The 23,038-nt window shown below is 38.3% G+C and overlaps 1 protein-coding gene across 3 annotated transcripts in view; it reads right to left on the reverse strand.

Moving 5' to 3' along the window:
* gria2b (glutamate receptor, ionotropic, AMPA 2b) overlaps window positions 1-23,038 on the reverse strand; it is a 57,613-nt gene that overhangs the window by 17,530 nt on the left and 17,045 nt on the right. For all 3 annotated transcript variants that reach the window (XM_059345592.1, XM_059345591.1, XM_059345593.1), the window contains exons 3-4: window positions 10,500-10,739; window positions 264-460 (exon numbers count right to left, since the gene is read on the reverse strand). In XM_059345592.1, the coding sequence (XP_059201575.1) occupies window positions 264-460; window positions 10,500-10,739 (437 nt within the window). The remainder of the gene's footprint in view (window positions 1-263; window positions 461-10,499; window positions 10,740-23,038) is intronic.

The following is a 23,038-nucleotide window of genomic DNA, read 5'->3' on the forward strand; positions in this document are numbered from 1 at the left end:
AACAACACCAATACCACTGTGCTAACACTGTAACAAAGCTGTCCAAATCATGTCAGGATAACACGAGTTCTGTAGGTTCTTGGTACATTTCTGCAGCTATTTAAGCTTTGCACTCATGGTTTATCAGGTTCAAATAATCAGACATGTTGCTGATTGCTTTTTGGTGTGGTATAATGGTGTCTATATTTTAGATATTGCTATAAAGAAGGATGGACAAAATGCTTTACAGTGTCCATATGAAGCTTATGGACTCTCCACTCTACCTGATCCATGATGTCTTTGACTTTATCCTGCTCACAGTCCAGGATCACCCTCCTCTCTTTCTTGTTCTCCAAATCTTGGAACAGGGAGCGGTAAGCCTCGTCCTTCCTCTCGTCTTTCAGGTTCCCCACGTTGATGGCTGTCACCTGCCACTTCCTCTCTGCTGCTGTGTCCAGAACAACCTGCAGCGTTGTGAGGCCTGCAGACAGAAATAAAGTATAATTAAAACATTATCTGTACTCTCTGTCTGAGTGATTTATCCACGGTATGCTTTGGTACTTTGGGATTTTAGAGATACCCTGCAGAAAAATGGGGCCAAAAATGTTGTATTGCCTCGATAAGGTAGGAACAAATAAGATATTGTGCACTGTGTTTCTGCACAGTGTCTTTGCCTTTTTTGCTCAAATTATGCATTGGATTCCTGATTTCCCTGAAACCAGCTCTCCGATAATGCAGTATTTTAGGTTGTATCATTTTGTCTGGGCTTACTTTAAGGGCACAGCCACATACAAACTTTAAAAGTAGCCACAAAGACCGAAAGTCATAATAACAGAGCCGAAACAGCAGAAGCAGAACGATATGAAAATAAAGTCAAAACAAATTACGTGTCAGACAGGACTTATTCAAAACCACGGGTGAACACAGTTCTTTCATTTCAGACTATTCACCGTCTGCTTATTCAAACCCTGTGGAGGTTTTACAGAGACTCAATGCCTTACATAAAGAGCTCATCAAGATGAGTCACAGGTGTACTGGCATGAACCTGACCAACATGTGGGAGGAGATCGCGTCTAACAATACACTTGACTGCATCAGTAGCAAAAGTTTTATATTGGGGATTTATGTTCGAACAATTTTTTGTGTGGTTTTATAAACAATTTAAAAAAAATAATTTAGTACTTGCCAAAACAATCTCAACTTAAAGTCCACTTCAACTTTTCAGCACATTACACAGCCATCATCAGCAAATTACATTTACTCAGTTGTCATGGAATAGAAATAGTTGTTCAAACTTCTATTATTTCCATCAATATTCATTATTCTGAGGAGTTTCAATGTTTAAAAAGTCAAGAATTAACTGCTATGCTCAATGTTTAAATCATTATGGAGTCCTGAAAGTGCTCAGAATAATGGAAAGTTTCTACGGCTTCAACTGAGTTCACTAAACCAAAGTTCATCTGCTCATGATCTGGTTGAAAAGCTCCAGAACAAGCAAGTAAACAGACCTTGAATGGAGGTGTTTTTTGATAAATGAACCTCTAGCTAAAGTTCAGTCAGGAATACTTTTATTTTGCATGGCTTAGGTCTGTAGCTTCATATCCCAATCTTTCTGCCATTCACTCCTCTCACACATGCTCACTTATAATTTCCTTGCTGTCATTGTCTGGGGCTGTCAATGTGTTATCTACTGTTCCCATCAGGTGGTCACATCTATCCAGGAGCACAGTGACACATACATTGTAACCCTTTTATCTCGCTGCTGTCTCTTCTTAAATATGATTTTCTCTTCATGTTGCTGTCATGCACATCTCTCCATCTCCTCATTACCACCTCCCCATCATCGGTCAGATTCATCAGCCTTATTAGCCAGTCCATGCCAAGCTGCAACCTCTGTGCAACGGTGTGACTCCACCAGTTGCCAAAAGAAATCAGTTTGGATGAAAGTGAATAGGAAAATGACCCTACTTTTCATTTATTACTTCAGAAAAAAATGTTCCTAATGGATTTAGGGTCTCAATTGCTAGTTTTGAGTCTTCTTCAAGACAGCATGATGTTTATTTTGTAAATTATGGTCCCATTTAAAGTAAAATAGACAATAAAGCAAGGTATGCTTGAGAGCACTTTATCAAAGTTAACTATAACATTTTGGTTAGTGTTGCTTTTTCAGTGTTTCGTTGTACTAAAAAACACTTTAAGGAGTTTGCTGTCCATTTTGGATAATGGATGCCCATTGCTAACAAAGCTAGCTAGCTAAAACAAACATTTAGTTGATAGCATGGCATCCTTCCTGCTCCTGATCTGTGCTGCACATGTGCTGATTGCAAAAAAACATAGAGGCGACAACCAAAAACTGATGGCCAACATGCCAAACTTGAGGCTCTAAAACTGGAGTCCACACATCAAAGGGAGACATCTTGGAGACTTTGTCCATTATTCATATACAGTCTATGGTCCCAGCAGAATCATCAGCCACTACCAGTATCTGGACTGGCAGGACTTATCTTTTAAATCACCCTGTAGAGTCCAAGCACCAAAGACTTTCTGTCAATACTTAATTATCAAATATCATCTGTTATAAAAAAGACACTTTTCTTTACTCTTGCCCCCCTGATTGAACTGTCATTTCCAAGAGAAAGAATGAACTATCAAGCTCAGTTAAGTGGATGTCAATCCCCTTTCGCCCCCTTTACTTGGCCTGTAGAGAAGGTGCAGTCAACCATGTGGCTTCTTTCTCCCCTCTCTCATCCCTCACTGGCTTCCCACCAATAAAATGACTACATATGTTAAGTTGGAGCTCTCACACTGGCTGGAGGCGGTTTACCCCTGTTCTTTATAGAAAAGGATGGGTCTTTATAAAACAATCTTTACATCAATACCATTCGAAACGCTCACCAGTTTCATTCTTTAACCCAAAGCCAATAAAACAAAATGATACAGCAAAGAACAGACACATGCTGCCGTTTGTGAGTAATTCGATTACATGCAGCACCTTTCCATCAATCTGAAGCGAAGTCTGTTAAAGGCAAAGACTACAGTCTCCATTTGAACTTATATTCCTATCACCCTCTCTATCTAGTTTCACAGCTGAATCTCTGCTGATATTGATCCCTGGTCTGCAGAGGGCAGTTCGAGAGCGGTTTGATAAAAAGGTTGAGTGTTTCATTCCGCCTCGCTACAGTGAGGTGAATTACAGATGTAATCAATTTCATGCGACACGGCACTGGTTTTATGATGGTGGGGAGGAAAATGGAGGCTTGCAGTTTTATCTGAATGAACTATACATCATAATTACAGTAAGGTCATTATGCTGTGGTTAAATCTGACTCTTTCATCAATGCTTATTAAATGAGATAATTAGAATTTAGAGTGATTTACAGAGAAGATAAAGCAAGGACGAAAGCAAAATGTTAGCGTAAAGGTGGATTCTGCCTTAATGGCGGTTAAGGTTAAATGATAATTCTACATGATTTGTCTCTTTGAACATTATGTGAGGGGCTGTCCTTGAATCATGCATGTCAGTGTGGCTTTATCTGTTGTCAGTATGCCTTCACATTGCAAATGTCTTATTATAATGGGTGATTTTTGTATTTTTAATAGTGCTTTCATTATTTTTAGATTGGCTCTCATCTAGCAGCCTCATCACTGTTCTATATTAATGCTCTTAACTGGAGGCTACTCATTTTAGCTGCTACAAAACTACAGCTTCTCCTACTTGCAGCAGAGTTATGTTGACCCAAACGGAGATATATAGTGCCAACTGGATTTCATTAAAAGAAAGGTGTATATTGATAAAAACATGAATACATTTACTGTAGCCTATATCATATAAATCGCTATGACCTAGTACACTCAAATTGTGCAGTTTACAATGTAAAAACAATTAATGAAAATAACAAAATGCACAACTTAAAGGCAGTGTGTTCCCAACCTTTTTTTGTGTACTATTTTTGATAAGCCCCTTTCAAGTGTCTGTTTGACTGGCAGGTGATCATAAAAACTACATTACTAAACATCTAAGACAATGTTTTATCACTGTTTTAAATTGGGGCACAAAGTAATCGTAGCAACCCTGTTTTTCCTTCAACTCATTGCTGAAAGGGACCTAACCATGAGTAAAAACAGCCACAAGCAAACTATAAAAAAATGTATGAAGCTTTGAACAGTTTGTCATTTTACCTTTGCTAAGAGGTTTTGGGCAAGTTTTTTTGAAGTGGAATCAATCACTTATTCTGTATAAGCCACTGAACAAGTAATTACTTTATTAAATATTCATTGGCAAAATTAATTAGTTTCAATATGTGTTACATTACTTGTGTTATTAAGTCCAGCTTGATAGAATGTAACTTCCAAAAGCTCCAAAGCCTTCAGACCCACATGTCCCACCTTCTCTATTAAACAAAAAATACACTATTAGGCATTTTGGTTTACCAAGCAGCCAGCCAACAATTTGGAGGGATTCATTCACCATCACAAGCTAACATTAGCTTAGCCTCTGCAAATACACTGCAGTCCAGTAGTTTTTTCTCACATAAAAGCTTCAGGGTTTACACAGACTACAACTCTTCTCTTAAGATCTCTGATCTTAACGTGGGTTATTCCTGAATGTAGTTTTACCAGTGGCTAGCTAGACAGATAAGAACACAAAGCATGCAAAAAAGACAATTTTGGAGTCATTAAAAGGTGTAGTCCTCCTCTCTTGGCTTGCTTAATCCCTCTACCTGCAGGCCCCGTGCCAAGCTAACACCTCTCAGACAAGTTTCTGCACTGAACAAACAACACTAATATCTGGGTGAGAATGCAAACAAGCTAACTGCCAAAATGTTGAAGTAACAATTAGGATTAGTATCTGAAAACAAATAGGCCTAGTAATGCATTACTGCCCAATCCTATTTCAACGATAATGTAGCCTACTGGGGTGGAATGAAGGTGTATTATCAGTTTCGTAGGCACTTCAAGAAAACATTTCTACGTGTTGCTGTTGTAAAGGATTTTTTTCTTCCTTTAATGCCATAGCCATCCCTTCAAAGACCCTTTAAAGTCCCATATAACTAGCAACATTTTCATTGGCATCTTTACCACTGAGTTAATAGCCATCAAATCATCAAATGGTCAGTACACCACTGCACACAATTCTAATGAGCAGGCTTTCTTTTCAATCTTCTGCACATCGATGATTCCAGATATTATCTATATATATATGTACAATGAACCCTGTGATTACTTAATAACAAACAAACTTTGTTGTTGAGCAGAGACTTGGCTCCGCTTATTTTCTCTGCAGTTCACAGACTGCTTTATGCATATCCCCCTTGGACAATAATGGATTGTTATCACTTCTGTTTAAAATGAGACATATGTTACGTCTTGGTTTGCATTAAACCTTATGTCATCTATTAAAACAGACATGCTGCTACCATTGAACTGGGAGGAAAGACATTATGTGACCTCACATTTACCTCCTAGTTGCCCTGGATTTAAAGGTCAGAGGAGGATACAGAGACATGAACTAGTGTGCAAAGAAGCATTTTGTTATTCAGCAATTATACAAAGCACAGAAGTAATCACAACTGTAATGTTGGAGTAAGAGTAAATCATAACTTCCCTTTTCCCAGTGAGCAGATTATCTCTTCTCTATTAGTGATCGCACAAGCAGCCTTGACTTTAAAAGCTTAACTTCATGCTCATTGATCAACAACATCTCAATGAGTAGTTGTATGTGACTGTTTAAGCATATGCATAATGTAATGCATAACTATTCAAATTAGGCAAGGAAAGGCTCATACATAATGCATACAGAAAAGCAGTTCAATACCTACAATTGCAGCTATAATCTCTTTGCTTCGAGCTATTGTTTCCTCGCTCATTCACTGTGGGGAAGGTCCAACATCCTTCCCCAGGTATACATGTTCACTTGCTGCAAAATATAAATTGAAGTATTACTTAACCCTCATTAAAACGAGAGGGGCTTTATTCTATCATTCCAATTTGTCATGACTTTGTCAATCAATTTGTTCCCAGTTGGGAATTGTGGTCTTTTTCCATTTTAATTTGCACTTTACTTCAAAGTACCAATGTATTGTGGTCCTTGGAGACTCCAGTAAAAAGCAGCCCATGCAGTTTTAAGATAGGTAAAATGTTTCGATGGGTCTTAAATTAGGGTATCACACACTCTCAGGGGGTCCACAGGGAGCCCAATCAGAAGTCCTTGTATTATAAATATGTTGGTAGGATGATTGTTAAATTAATTGGTAAGTGGTTATAGCCTCTGTTTGAAGGATATTGCATGTAGCGCTGCCATTAAAGAAATAGTTTGAATCTGCCAATGGTAGTATCCTTAGGAAGAAGAAAAAGTAGTATTCGTAGTAGAGTATGCATCCTCTCATAGATGGTCATGACAGAATGTTTTGTATTTGTTCAGTATTTTAACAGATGCAAAGGTCCTAAATCTTGTGAAGCATACAAGTTAATATATTCAACCATCTAAATGTTACATATAGTGTCAATAAAAGTAAGAAAACATATTTAGGTAAGTAAAATGTTTTAACTTTCTATAACCCTACCACTTGGCAAAACCTTGATATAAAACACCATATTAGATTTCTTTTGGACACTTGGGGGCACAAAAAAGCACATTTTAAATATCAAGCATAAGTAATGTTACATAAGAATTAAACTGTCGTCGCATCTGTCCACTCAATTAATATAAGTCTAATATTCACACTAAATGCTCCACTGTGTTCACCAGCTATAGCCATAGACACTGGCTCTTCTCAGACAGCTCTGTTGGGCTGAGGGAACTCAGATAAGTTCGTCACTACTTTTTTTCACACACACACAGTCATTTGATTCCCTGAAAAACAACATTGATTATAGCAGCCTCAGTGTTAGAGCTTGACTAAGGGTGGCAGGAAAACGTCTGTGGGGGAAGGGCTCACCACATACTGCATTTGCATTAAACATTGGCATTGGATGTAAATTGTGAGGTTTAGAATCAAGCACAATTCCTAAGGATACTGGGCTGCTTTTACAGGAATGCTGAAGACACTTTGTTTTCTCTGTATACATAAAGAACACACCTTGCTTATCAATTTAAGTATCAGTACTAGAATATCAATTTTAGATTTAGTGAGAAAATTCATTTTTGAAAAGTCCGACTGTGAACATGTCAGCATTCAGTGAGCCAAATGAATGCAAAAACAACGCTCAGAGTGCCTCTCCACCCACATACATGCAGTGCATCCATTATCTAAACTGACTTACTGACAACAGCTGACAATGGTTGTGTTGGTACATCCATTAGTCTCAATGTGCTAATAGAATTCATCATAACTAGTGGCAACTCTGTTGCCTCATCTCCCTTGGCTCTCTCTTTGACCCGCTCAGTCACTTACAATCTCTCTCTCTCTTTCTTCTTCCCTCTCTCTCTTGGTCTCCCTCCACACTTCGGTTGCCATGGGAATGAGTGGATCACACTGACCTAATTAGACAGCCATGCAATGATGAAATATGCACAACAGGCTCTTTAGTGCCATCGCGGACGTACAGTAGAGGCAGCAGGTCAGAGCTAGCATTAGCATGAGGACAATGGAAAACAGCTGGTTGGAACCTGCCCTCTCATTTTGGAAAGGGGCAACATTTAGTTCAGTTTGAAGCAAGGATGACTTGGAAGATTAGCAATGGATTCTGAGAGAAGAGTAGAGAGGGAGGGTAAAGCATAAAGGAGATACTATAGATATATGGAGCATGTGGAAAAGGTACAGCAGAGAGTTGAAGTGATGTGAAACGATACATTAAGAGGTAATATGGAGCAGAAATGCACTAAATCCCTGTTAAGCCACTGGCACTACTGCATCCAGTCTAAACATTATGTTGTAGAACTAAGTGATCCCACTTGCTATTACTTTAAGCCACTCAGTGCATTAGTTAAATGTTCTGGTAAGCTATCTTTGGGCTTCATCAAGTTTCATTCAACACCCTCAAAGTGCTTTTTTGAAAGGGATCCCAAAACACCTACTTTTAGAGTGCAGGAAATAAATAAAAAAAGAATTATTTTCTATAATGACAAGTAAGTAAGAGGGCTTAAGAAGTGTTACCAGAAAGATGAACATCCATAGACAGAAAGACAGAAAGAAAGGAAAAAAAGAGCTGATAATGTTATTCTACTGTAACTGGATACTACTGAGGTCTTAATTCTCTTCTTTCATTACAGTAACAGTATTAAAATAGAATGAAACTATCTGTGGAAGGGATTTCCTTTCCCCTGCATTGTTCTCAAAGGGTGCTAGTCACAGAATCACAATTAGCAGATGACACAACAAATTAGTTACATGACACAGCAAAAAGAGATAACACAAGCAGAAATCGCATGTTTTATTTTAACCATTATCGTCTTAACACACGGCTTCCCATGTTGTTTGATATGCAGACACGAGATGTAAGTGGGGAAAAAAGGTTAAAAAAAAAATGAAGGCTGATAAAGCATATGAAGAACCATTCAGACAGTGAAGGAAAATGTCTGCTAAATTAAAAATTTCCAGACTTCTATGAGTGTCGAATTGAAAAAAAGGAAAAAGAAGTCACTGATGAAAGGGATCAAAGAATACAGACGGAATAGATTTGAATATGAAGTATGTCTGGATATTACAGTTTGAGGGTGGATAATTTTTCATCTTGCATAAAATCAGACCATGATCTTATCCAGGCTTTAACAGGTGCACAGGCTTTACTTCTGACTGCAAAATAAGACTTAAATGTGCAGACTAATAAATAATAAATGTAATAACGATACTAACCAATTGATAGACAAGGAGGTTGGTGATGCTTAGCAATGAGGGAGAGTTTAAATCTATGAACCAACTGGGTGTATGTGTGTGTTTGTGTGTGTGTGTGTGTGTGTGTGTGTGTGTGTGTCTTTAGTGTGAGAGGATCTGTCTCCCCACTAAAAAGCACCATTGACAGAGGCCAAATGTACAAGACCGGGTAGCTCCCAGGTGTGAATGTGAAGCAATACAGAGCTGGAAAAAGAACATAAATTCAATGCTCAACAAACCATACCTATACAGAAAACAACAGATTGTTCAATATAAGTAAAACCTCCAATGGAAACAAATTATGACTTTGGTGACCACTGCAGTATTTGATAATCCCTTCCCATAATATGCATGTGCACAAGAATGTTTGATTAATCAATATTTAAATAACATGAAGAAGAAACACATGCTTACACTTGAAGGCCAAATGAGTAGGAGTTGTCAGTTGTGGTTTGTAAAGACAACATTCAAACTTGGCCACTCAACAACATCTAGTGACCAAGCAAGTTTAGTGATCTTCAGTCTAGCCAGTAAACAGAATTTTTGTACATATAGGAGAATTTAGCAGAGTTTCCAGTGCTTCCGAGTCAGAAAACACTGATTACAGTGTTAGCCATCCCATGCCAAGAAACTTTCCAAATACAGCAAAAGAAAAAAAGAAAAGAGAAACTAAAGACAGTAGGCAGGGTTCCCTGCAGATACAGACACTGTTACAACCATCCAGTGGTTCAGAAGTGATGACTAACATTGATTTTGCACATTGTTTTTTTTTTTTAGGGAACTCCTACTAATTGTGCCTTTAAACAATACCTGTTTGTTTGGTAGAGTGAACTTTAAAATTTGATATACTGCCTCCTAAATCCAAACTCTTGGTGTGTTTGGTAACTGGATATTGAGAGCAAAGCAGAAAAGAGAGTTCCTATTTTCCAACATAAACTCTTTGGTGAGAGCCACACGAGTCCAAAGGAACCTATCAAAAGAAGCCCGGCTCATTTCCTGTTTAACGGTTCAGATGTTTTGCATTTAAAGTCTCTCCTTTGGTTCGACTGCAAAATATTAAACAACTGGCTGTCTGTAGACAGATGAGAAATGCATCTTTTTCTATGCAATTATGCAAACAGTTTCAGTGAAGCCAGTTCCAACTTTTTTAGTAATCCGTGTCCATATTAAAAACATATTTTTGCAAAGAAATCACGGCTCTATGGAGTGTGAAAGTCCTCAACTGCAGGGCACATCACCTCAACTGTGAGTCAAAGATGACTCTGTCTGCCTCCCTCCACTTTGATATTATGTAAAAACAAGACTCTCAAGCACAGGAGGTGCTATAGTTGATTGAATGTGACAAGCTCTTTGTCAGGACCCAAAATGCCCTTTACCTGGGTTTACCTGTGCTGTGTTAAATTCACACAGTGGGTTTTGCATAAGCAGAAATAAGCAGTTTGAGCACGATCTTTAGCTTGCATGAGGTCAAACCTAATTACATTGTGAAGGCAATGGGCACTGGCTGATGTCATGTTAAAACGAAAGACGTAATTTTCAATCAAGGTAGAAATAATTGCCTGTCATTAAACTGTGTCATGCTGTCCCAATCCAATTTCCAATGGAAACACACACTGAATACAGCTGCAGATTTCATGTATACCATGTCATTTCATGATACCAACATTGGTGGAATCAGATCTTTCAAGGAGAGTGTCCATGACTTACCTCGATCACTGTCGTACAGATAGGCAAACTTGTCCCACTTGTAGTACTCAATAAGGCTGAGGAGAGGCCCCTTGATATCAGGTCTCATCTGGATGATAAACTGCTGATTCCCATCCAGAGGGAAGCTGGGCGTAATGAAGGAGACGTGGAGCGTCCCACAGAATGAAGTGATGGTGTTGACAGACTTCTTGTCATAGAATCCGAAAATGGCGTACACTCCTCTTGAGAACTGTGAACAGACTGAAGCAGAGGGAAGACATTTGTTCAGGTGTGTTGCTTAATGTTATGCACACATTCTCTAAATCCTGATGTCAGGAATTATTTAGTCAGAACAACAAAGTCTTCTGACATTTATTTGCAATGCATTCACAGCTCTCTGCAATAACTCACAACAATGTAAACATCCAATACCTTTATTGCAAACCTTTAGTGCACATATGGGCTGCACACAACTGTTAAAGGTCGCCTCTTTCGCTTTCTCCTTTGGCTGATTGATAGATAGCTCTCCATAAGCTCTGCCATGGGAGTGCTTGTCTTCAAACAGTAAAAGATCCACTATACAACCACTCACTCTGTGAAAGTTTTATGAGTAGCCCTATGACTTTTTGATACAGTGGGAATAAGCTGCATTGAATACGTTCAGCATTCACAAAAACTGCACATTAATTCTTCATATGGGATATCCATCTGGACTGTAGCATGATATGCTGTAATGGTGCTGTCTTCAGTTTGATATCTGCTCAGGCAGAAAACCCTTTCAGACTTTCCCTAGGAGAATATGTGGCAAGGCAGATATGCTCACAGCTTCACCGCTTCCTATATAATACTAGATAATAACCCAGTATTTATACATCTTCTTTAGAGGTCTTTAAACCTAAATGATCAGCTCTGTTAGGAACATTTTGGGGTGAGCATTCATGATGTGTTCGCATCAGATTATTTGTATTACGCCCTCATCTTGTTGATTCTGCAAAATCACCTTTGCTCAATAATTCATGACCCATGCTCAGGTACTTACAGTACAGTACCTCTCCTGCCCTCCAACATTCATTATGCACAGACCAGAAAAGGGCACCGAAGATAAACATGAATACTGAATGTCGAAGTAATCCTGAGGTTGCAGGCCGTTTCTCAGACATTGTACTGGGGTCAGCAGATTGGCATGTTTCTTGTAAATACGTATTGATCAAATGTAAGTTAATCAGGCTTATTGACTTGGACATAAGTGTCCTTCAGTTTAATTAATCTAATGAGGCACTTCTTTTTCCACGATATAACTGGGATGACTTGCTGACAAAGGGAAGTGGAGTCCATACATCAGATATTAGCTGGCTTGGTGTAAGTACTGTAGGCATCTTGCCACTTCTGCACTGGCTGTGGCAGCTAGAATTGATGAATTGGAGCATGCTGGGCAGCATAAAGAGTGGCTGCTGTGGTCTTAGCAACATGGGAGTGAGGGAATGTATCAGATTCACATAAAAGCCCTGCTCTTCTGCCTTTATGTTAAGAGGGGATTTGGAAAGGTTTATTCAATCTCTTGCTTTAACACATACAGTACACACAGTGAGTACTCTTTACAGCCACTTTCTTGTACTGTTAAGCACAGAGCAGCTTCATTAGAGAAGTTTGGGTGGACATTAACAGTAGCTCATTAAAATTTGTCTCTGGCGAATGAATCAAGCGGCCTGCAGTATTCGGTCTCTGTCTATTCTCAAACTTTGTCCCCGCTGAGCAAGACAGACTCACTTGGACCATGAAGAAGTTAAATTAAACTAAAACTAATTCCTTCTGTCTCCAATAGAGTTATAAGGTTGGAGTTATTTCAGGCACCTACAGGCAATCTGAATGAGAAGTCCATTTTATTTTATGCATAGACAATAGTGCAGAAGGTGAAAGACAGAGTACTTCTACTGTGATAGATGGACATGCATCTCTCATTTGTTACTATAAGACCCACACTTTCCTTCATCTCTGCTATCTATTTTGCAGGAGTATAGTTTTTTTACAGTAGTCTATAGTTGTTGTTTTTTTAGCAAAGTCATAATAAAGGCTTCCTGACCTTTCTCCAACACTAACTAACTGAGGTAGGTTATGCATGACTATGTTAAGATTAATGATTTAGTTAATATCAGCGGTCAAAAGTTAAAAGTCACGTTTGTTAGAAAACTGAAAATAACTGCATCTTGACTTAATTCACTTTGAGATTAGGTAGGTTAAATTTGGTACATTTTGGATGGATTTGGCAACAATGACACAGTGTTTTGTTCCCACTACAATGACGAGCTTTTTGGATTCACTACAGCTCTGATTCACGCCTCTTTTCCATAGCAACAGCAGCTTAGGCTCATGGTTCCTGTAGTATTTAGAGCCATCTGCTCTTCCAAGGTCATGGAATCTGTTAAAAATAACAGAAAAAAATAACATAAAAAAATCTGTTAAAATAATTTAAACTGGCGGCCCAAAACAAGCTACAGTAACCATGAGACCCCTGTGTTTCTGTTTCAATGGGCACCAAAAATTGGAATAAGAATTCAGACTGGGTAAAATATTTCTGTAACCAGCAACTCTTCCCACTTTGCAACTCTACAGTGCAGCATTCAGCTCCTGATTGGCTGCACCCTACTGTGCACAAAGTGGTAGTCAAAGTAGGATAGTGGCATATACGTATGAATACAAAAGGGGAAAATACAAGAATCACTATGCTGAAAAGCTGATTCAAAGTTTCAACATTTCCATTACCAACAATGATGTCATGGTGCATTGGCACTGGTTCAGCAGAAAAGTGATTTTCACCAGTAAAGTCGCTCTTTAATGACAAATTAATTAATTGTTGCTGGTTAATACATCCTTGGCAGCCACTCTAAATGTACAATCTCTTGGTAAGTGAGCCAATAGAGTAAGTTAATTGCTTTACTCAAGAACACCAAGTGGTACTTTGTGAGACATTAAGAGTGTAACTTATTCACTCGAAAATCAGATTTTCGTCTGGGGTAAATTGGGGTATATGAACCATTAATTAAAATCCAGCTTCTCCACACACAAGTCAACTTACATTTTTTACCCCTCAGAGTCCCAAAACATGCAGAGCTCATCAAGAATGGGTTGAAATAAACAGGGGTATTATAGATTTTTTTTATCCACCACTGGTATCTACATATGTGCTGCCAAAATCTTTACTGATCTGTCAACTCCAGCAATTAAATGTTCATCACAGTGGTCCGAGAAAAACTGTTAGCGGCAGTCCAGTTACCTCCATCAGTCTGTGGCACCGTTCCTAATCTCTTTAGCAGCTGACAGTGGCTGGTGATGTGACCACAGAGAGATCAGGCCTCACTAATCTAATTTCACTTTTGTCTAACTGGGAGCTAATAGAACCCAAAGTGTGTCTGTCCATTTTACTGTCGTGATCTAATTGAAAAGTGATTCTGTACAATTCAGTGATGGAAAGGAGACGCTCCTCAGAGGAGAGGTCAGGTTACATGTTAAACAAGTCATGGCTCGTGGGTTCATGGGTAACAGCTGACTGAACTGAACAAAAACATTAAAAAGTTTGATTGAATTTGGTTTCAGGAATCAGATTTTTAGGCCAGATTTGCCTCAAAATGTAGTGAAATAAACTAGTAGTGAGGAAGGAACTATTAGATCAACCTGTGATTTCTTATTCTCCATTAATTTAACATTTTATGATCATTTTGTCACTTAAAACAACCACAATACTTAAATGTAGAGGTTAGATGGTTACAGTTAATTAGTGGTTCTTTATTTATGCACTGTGGTCATCCCGCAGGTCTTATAAATATGCATTATAAATGCAATTCTATACATGTATAATTAAACGGACAGTAAAATCTTCCATCCATTTTATATCACTTTATAAACGTTGTCTCTGCTACATCTGTCTGACACAGTTAAAGTTACTCTGCAGATTTTAATTAGCACACATAAAGCCTTTAGTGAACATTTAAGCAAGGATATATAGTAATTAAACTACTGGACAGTATATTTTGGTTATAATTAGCTCCAATACAACTAATTACAACAGTAAAATGTTGCTTACGCATCGAGGTGTCATCCAACAACATTATGTATTAAACAGGAGCTATTCTAACACTTACTGAGAACTTTTAGTTATAATAGTGTAATCACTTCCTCCACCACTGAAACGTGAAACTTAATTTTCATTTAGTGATTTCACTGGTTTTAATCAGCTGGCCTAAATAGATTTTTAGACAGATTTTTGTGCACTTAACTGTCTCCTGCTGCAAAAAGAGGCTAACCATAGCAATAAACAGTAAATGACATCATCCTGGTGATGAACATGGGATAAGAAAACTAGTTATCGAAAGAGTAGTTGTGATTTTGAAATTGACTTTTATCTGGATTTTGTCTTTCTGTTTTTCACCCATTTTCTAATACTATAAGAACTAATAAAAGTATTCCTTTGAAAAGTAAAACGACTCCAGCACTGTTTACAGTAATACTCTGTCATTGATCAAAGATTAAACTTGAACAAAGTAACTGCAAATAAAAAACTCTGTATGAAATGTAATTAGGATGAGGATGACAGGTACTGGTAATTGAACTTTTAACAAACGTTGCTTTTTACGTGTTCACTTCTTTGCAAATCAATTTAGTTTGGGAAAAAACTCAAATCCTACAGATGCCAATGTTTGATCATTTGCTGTTATTTTAATGATTTTTTCTGTATTATAATTGCATCTTATCTTCTATCTTGCATCTGCAACAACATTTAGACTCAGTGAGTTAATTTTATAAGAAACTTTGGCAGTCGTTAGCCCTTCAAATTAAGAATGTGTTGAAATAATAACTGGAAAAAATGAGAGAAAATTAGAAAGATGTTTAATGCAGGCTTTACAGTAAGTTTTTAATGCAGCTCTAATGATAAGAGCATGCATTTATCAGATCAGCAGAGAAAAAAAGACAACACTGATGATACTGTCTGGCTCTCTGTCTTAGGCAATGCAGAAACATTGTGCCATGTTTTAAACCAACAAAATATAATGTATGCATATCCTTTGTTTCCCATTGGACTCTGCATCCTCCTTTATTCTGAAGCATTACATCCTCTGCATATCTGGTGCAGCACATGAAACAGAAGTTCATGCAAGTTCATGTCATATTTTATGCCACAAAACATGAGACTGATGGGACTTGTATGCCTGGCAAAGCTCACATCTATTCCAAGAAGAAAATAAATCACATCGTGGCATCATAGAACAGAATCATTTCTTATTCTAGCGCCCCTCACTGCTGCCTCCTGAAGCTAATGGAGCTGTAGAGTTTCCTTCTGTCCCTGTGTCATGTCTGTCCATTGTCATGTATCTCAGGCTTTCTTTGCTGGCTCTCTCTCGCTGGTGAGCTTGCTGAGTTTGCCTAGGATTAAAACTCTCTGAGCCCGTGCTTATTGAGACTGGATATCCCCATGACTGTGCTGCAGCTTATGCCAGAGCGAACAGTTTGACAACATGTTACTTTATTACCAAATATGGTAATTCACATCCAGAAGCCATGCGCTTCCCATTTCTCCATGCAGTGGGTGTTCAGAGAGGATTTTGCTGGATCTGAGACGTGGCAGCAAAAGAATAAAAAGGTTTTTTCTCATGGGCGAGACATCTACATGTGCCTCTTCAATAGGGAAATTTAGAAATGTTTAATTATAGAAGAAAAGCCAGCCACAAACAGTACCTTTTAGAAGATTGTGGAAAAAGCCATTAAGCCTCTGTCACATCTGACTGCTTTTCAATGAAACCAGGCAGAATTTACCCTCAGAAATCCCCCCTTCGAACACAGAAAAAAAGAAGACTGACTGGGTAAATCTCTATTTCTAGTGTTGATGAGGTCACCCTAATTAGTCACCATGAGCAAAATGTTGAAACAAATCTTATTATTCTGCTCACTGCTGGGTCTGTAAGCTGTGGTATAGACAGAGTTTCCCCTATCTATCTTTCTGTACAAAAAGATAAAATGGGGAGGGGGGTGCAGTTCTCATTTAATCTGGGAATGTTTAAGCACGATAAACACACTGGCGACTCGGGGACTTGTAATCCGGACATTGTAGTTACAGACAATAGTGCATAAAGCACTGCATGTACACTTGTGCATGTATGTCTGGTTTGTCTAAAAAAATCCTGTTGAAAGTTTTTAATTCTCTCATCTGTAAACCATTAATGTGGAAGGAAATGAGCCTTATGATGAGGATAATGTGAAACATAAGGTTTATTACTCAGAGAAAGTTGTGTATGTAGAACAAGAGCAGGGCAGACAATCATTACTGTGCGTCTTAGATTTATGCAGCTGCATTTAAAATGTCATTAAAAATGTTCAGTTATTAAAAAAAGAAGAAGAAGAATATCAGGAGAATAGCTCTCTAAAAGTGGAATAGAAGATGGCCAAGCGACGACACTCTCTGCACTGGAATATTTGCAATGAAACGACTTCTTTATCAAAACTGCTTTGAGAATTACATGCATGGAATGTGAAACAGGGCACTCTTTAGTGAGTCGCTTGCTTTCTGCCTGCAGACCACCATATGCTATAAAAATGTGGGATCCATTAATGGTGGTGTCTGAACTTTAAGCCAAAAGGAAAATAATGTCCTTAAATAACTGGGTTTTGCATATGCTGATGCTTCCTTATGTACATATACTGTTTATCTTCACACTGCCTACAAGTGGAATTGTTTAGTTTCTCCACACACACACACACACGCACTTGCCTTGTAGCAGTATGCACAAGTGTTGTGAGCGTGGTCCAGTCATGCATTGTGTATGCAAACAAAGTGAAAAACAATACTTCCAACATTCATACCTTGTTGGGATTTAGCTGATTGGTTTATCAGAGGCAGCTTTAAAATCCAACAGAATGAGCTTATACCATATCAATAACCACACAAAGTGACTCTACTCTTACTTCCACAGGGAAGTAAACATTTAATGCAAATAGATTTATCTCAAAAACTCTTCCTTCATATTACTTATTAGTTTATTGGTTCATTAACTTAGTTTTAAGTTTCAAGATTAATGATTTTTTAAATATTAATTTATATATTAAATTATCTGTGGATATATGATATTGATTAATGGATTAATTTGATATTGAAAATGCCACATTTTGAAGTACCTAATAATTAATAGTTTATACATATTTATAATGTTTTACATGATAAATATAACCAAAATAGAAACAATGCAACGTCTCCGGTTTATTTCCCTCCAATGTCATATTGAAAGAAACACCAACTTTATTGAAATGTGCAACAGATTTATATATCGTTATATAAAGAGAAGATATACAGCAGCAGGTCAGCTTTGTTTGTGTTGCCTTGCCTAAATCAAATTATTGGCTGGACTCTGGAAAAGAGTCTTTAAAACTTTCAAGTTGTTCCAGCAGCCCCTGTACATGATTTGATCCATATATATAAGCATTCATCAGACGCTCTGTGGTCATCAGAAAGTCCTAATCACCTCATTATCAGCAGCATATTAAATTTGTCGCAGCCGTCACTCTGACTCTGTGTTTCACCTTCAGAGGGGAGGTGCACCCTGTGAAATATATTTAGCTGTCCCAATTAGCTGACCTGATTTTCACCACCATGGCACTGAAGCATCTCCAACCACTCCACCACTGTTTACATTGCTGCTCTCTCACTGATCAAAGATTAAACCTGCGTTAATTAACTTCTAACAAAACTTTCAGCTGACATCTAATATGACATGCATCAGTGGGAAGTTTTAAGAGAGGATGGCAGGAACTGCTAATTTAACTATATATTTTTTTTTATCAATGTCTGTGTTCACTTCTTTGCAAATTAAGTTAGTTTGATCATCTTAAATGAAAACTTCAAAACCTACAGATGTGTTTGATCACAGTAAAAGTTATTTTACGAATATTTTTGGTTTGTGTAAATGTGATTGACAATATTTAAGCTTTGCCACATTTGCTGGGTTTTAATGATCACATTAATCAACTCTTAGAAGACTTAAAGTTATAGGAAACTTTGGCATAAATTAGTCATTTTCCTGAAGAATTAGTTAGTGAAAAATAAGTAGGAAATAATAATAATAAAACTAAGAGAAAATTGTTTACTTGCAGTCTTCCCTGTAGGGTTTTTATGCAGATCAAATGATCACAGAGTGCATTCATTAAATCAGCAGTGGAAAACATTATCCTATATTTAATAGAAGACCAACAGAGACCCAGTGCATCAGCAAAATCAGTTTAACACTCTCACACACACACAGACAGAGAAAGAGAGAGATCACGTCACTGTGGTGATGATCATCAGCAGTCCAGTCACAGCTAACAGAACTGACTGTTAGATATCTCACCCTCTCCAACACTCCTGTTCTCACCACAGAGAAAAGGCCTATGGGCTTTGGGGCTTTTATGTAAAACTGATCTGTCACCAGTTGGCAAGGCGGCTTAAAGCCACCACCTCTTCAGTCAGAGCAACCTGAGCACATTCGTCACTGATATAGTTGCTGTACAGTTAGATTTTGACCTTGTATACCTCTAAAAAAAAAAGTGCTCCAAAACGACTAAAAACAACGTGTGAGGGATTTATTTATAATTTAGGCAACTAAAACTGACTTACTTGCAGATTTCAAAACAACATGATGTCGACTGCTGGTAAGATAATACAGTAGGATGAGAACCGCAGTCCCATGTGTCAAGACTACATGCTTTACCCAGCCAACATCTCCAGACTTATTCTTAAGTCTATTGCAGAATAATTTTTTTTCCCTTTGATACTACACGAAAAAAAATGTTTTTGAAAAAAATACAAATGCTACTTTTTTGCTGGGGATAATGGGCAGGGGCACTGACTAAAGGGGTACATCAAAATATGCTTCTATATTGAACATATCAGCAACATATTCACTGTCAACTTATGACATTTGTTATTCCTGCAAAAACTTGCCCTGGTAACTAAATCAGCATTAATTTTTTACAGTATGTTGAGTCGACTCGAACTTGATGAAATACACATTTACATGCTGTGTCTCAATTTGTATACTTCAGTGAGTACACTTCCATGTAGCATACTGTGTACAGTACAGGTATGTATTTCTATAGGATAGTGCCGGCTCCAATAGACACTCAACACTCTAACTTCCAACTGGGCCGAGCATTGCCGCCAACATTTGACCACAATTGACGCTTTCATCTTCAGGCTTGTTTGCATGTTTCGCTTTGTATTAAAAAGTAAAGAAAAATGATTTGCACTTCCTTCATTGGCCAACGTTTTGATAAGTTTGGTTGTCATTTCCCTTCCATTGTGTAGCCACGATGGCACCCATTGAGGGTGAAAAGTGTCCAGTGTTTCATGCTCAACTTTTTCACCATTTACGTACTTTAATTGACTTAACTGTCCATTATAACGCCTTACCAGGAAGTCTTATGCCCTGAGCCTAGATAAGTGGTTTTGTATATCTTAAATTATGTTTAGCATAAATTTACAGAAACTGCAGCCTTTTTTACAACCATGATCCGTACATGTATATGATGACAATATTTTTTTTAAAACCGTGAAACGATCCTATGAGTCATTTTGACGAAAGCTCATATGGGTCGTTAGGACAAATATATTGACAAACGTGACAAAGGTCAGAAACTCGACCGTCACCTCCAAAGCTCACTAATAAACATGCATGAGAACTCAAAGCTATTTAAATTTCAGCATCAGAATTAGTGAACTCTCCTAATAAAATATATTTTTTATGTTTCTACTTCATTCTCTGCAGCAGACACATTTCAAGCTTTCAGAAAACATGTTTTTGCTCCTCTGGGTGATGTCAACACATTTTCCTCCTGTCTGTCTTACACCGACGCAAGGACAACTCAAAGAAACTTTTAACACCAACATCATTGCCGTATTCCTCTTGTAATATCAGACTCTCTCTTTATTAAGTATTTGCTTCCTTATCTGTACAGCTCAGACAGAGACATTTCTGACTTGAGGCTCTGACACCAGAAACAATTTTTGACTTTCATCTTCTATTCTCGTCTCAATTAATACACTGTTTAGCCTTCAGCTGAATCCCTATTCAGACAATTCCCAAAGGATTTCTTTAGGTTAAAGGACCTTATACTGTACGCTCCACCAGGCTGGAACCTGCAACACATAGGGGAGGCAAAATATTCATCAATAAGCTATGAAATTTATGGAGCGTAGGCAGTGTGTTATAACTTCTAAAAGCTTTGTCTGCAGCCCGTAACAACAAGGTCTGGTTTCAATCCATCTGTAGACTGTTGCCAGGGTAACATATTTCAGCCATGTTCCCTCTGTGCGCTGCAGAAAATATTCACCTCAACACATTATTTCATGTAGTGTTGAGGCTTTAAATGTCATTTCTGTGAACGCAGCTGAAGAAAAGAGCGATTCCTGCTTCACAGCTCTACTTGTTTCAAGACATTCCTCAAAATTATCATAAAAAAGGCACGTAAAGGGTTTTAGATTTCTAATTTCCTATATGGCAAGACAAACATACATTTGAATATTTATGCAAGATAGAAATAGATGCACTGCAGCACCACAAGCTGCTGCCGGGGTGACAGCTCTCAGTCACGGTCCTGCGTGGCCGATAGGGAGACTTATGGGAGGTGTCACTGTGGGCCAGCGGGGCACACTGGGAGGTGTTTTTGTCTGCCTCCGAGCATCTCTTCCGGCAGCTGGTCTCTAGAAGAACAGTGCCGCTCAGTTCTTATCAACTTCTGACTGCCCCCTCCTCCTCCCATCTCCCATCCTATTTCTCTGTCTCCTCCTCTTTCTCCCTCTCTCTCGCTTTGTTCACTGACCTGTTTCCTGGAGGCTTTCTGACGGCTGTGGATGGAGGATGTAGGTTTCACAAGAACAGAGTCTGATGAATGTTCTCTACGATAAAGACCCACTATGCGATGCTTGTACAACACCCCCAATGTCCCACTCGTCCTTTTAGCTTAGCCTTTTGTTCGGCACTTTTGAACACTTCAGCTGAAGGGATGGGGAGTAAGGAGCGCGTGGAGCCTCAGAAACTGCCTGAACAACCTGTATATGACAGATATTGACTGAGCTGGATTGCTGACTAGCTGCATCACTTACCGCCAGCTAAAAATGTGCTGTACCAGCCAGCTTTTCTCCTGTGAATTTTCAATCAATAGCATGAACAACATAAAAACAGCCCCACTGATGTCATACATAAAAGTCAATGTACTACTCACGATAAGTACTTTTTCCAATTAAAACAGTGCATACATTTTGTATAATTCTGTAGGTCTTGAGGAGCATTTTGCAAGTCTGAAAAAATAAGCCAAGAGATGTCACCAGGGTTATCTGTTAACATGTAAAAATCCTTTACAACATCTCCTACAATAAACTTGCATCAGTGTCGGATCCCTTTTTAAAACAGCATACAAGTAATAAAGTATCCTCAAAAACAATTGAAAAACACTTTATTTTAAATCTCCCTCTCTTATTCTGCCGCCTGAATTTGTAAAAGTGCATTAACGTTAGTGACATGACACTAATCATATGCAAATAATAGCACCTAGCTGTCCTGATATATTCTAATGAAGCCAGGAAAAGCTATTTACCTTTAAATAAACTTCAATTCAGTGATGTGTGAGGATGAGTGAGTTGCACTCAGAGTAATTTGCTTATCAAGACAATTGCGTTGTAATTCCCTGTTCAGCCATGTGAAAACCTTTTTTAAACACTGATCTGGATTGAAACTTCTAAGAGACAGCTTTTAATGGATGCTGATTTAACTCTGCACATTCCTCACCAAAACTATTATTGTTCCAACGTAAGACACTCAAACTTCTGATTAAGCGACATCTAATCGTGCGAGGAGGTTAAAAAAACACTAGTAGCATCTGTCTATAAAGGCTAATTAGTAGGTTATTTGTGATAATTATGCAGTGCTTTGATCATATTTTTATATATTTCCTGCCTTAAAAACAGTCTCAGGCTTACATCTTAGATCTGAAGTAAGAGAATGCTGTGTTGCAGTGCATACACACAACAATCCATCCCACTAAGCACAATACAGAATTCTTCAGCCTTATTGATTCCTGGAAGCCAACCCATACATCACATACGGCTACTTTGTTCGCATTTCATCTGCCTCCTGTAATAAAACATGCCGTACGTCCACTGACCTTTAGTGGAAATACCAAAGCAGACTTCAGTTCTGCTGTTCTATGTTCTAATGATCTTGGAACCCGCCCGAGCAAAATTAGTTACATCTATAAAAACACAGCTTCATCCAGCATCTGAGGGAGCAGCTGCCATAGCAACCAGACACTGAGCATTTGCTGAAGATGAATAAGGAGCAACTCAGAGAGAAGAGACAATACACATGATCCTGTCTTTGATGCTTCCCGTTTAGAGTACATTTTATATCACAGATAAGCTGGATATTTAGGTGCATCTCCCGTTTGTCTCACATTTTCATTCTGCTCTTTCTCTCGCTTTCTCATTAGAGGAGCCACAGATGGAAGGGGGAGGAAGTTGCCCCCCCTGAATATCACCTCCCGGG

This window comes from Centropristis striata, chromosome 12, assembly GCF_030273125.1.
Source record: "Centropristis striata isolate RG_2023a ecotype Rhode Island chromosome 12, C.striata_1.0, whole genome shotgun sequence".
Classification (NCBI taxonomy): Eukaryota; Metazoa; Chordata; class Actinopteri; order Perciformes; family Serranidae; genus Centropristis; species Centropristis striata.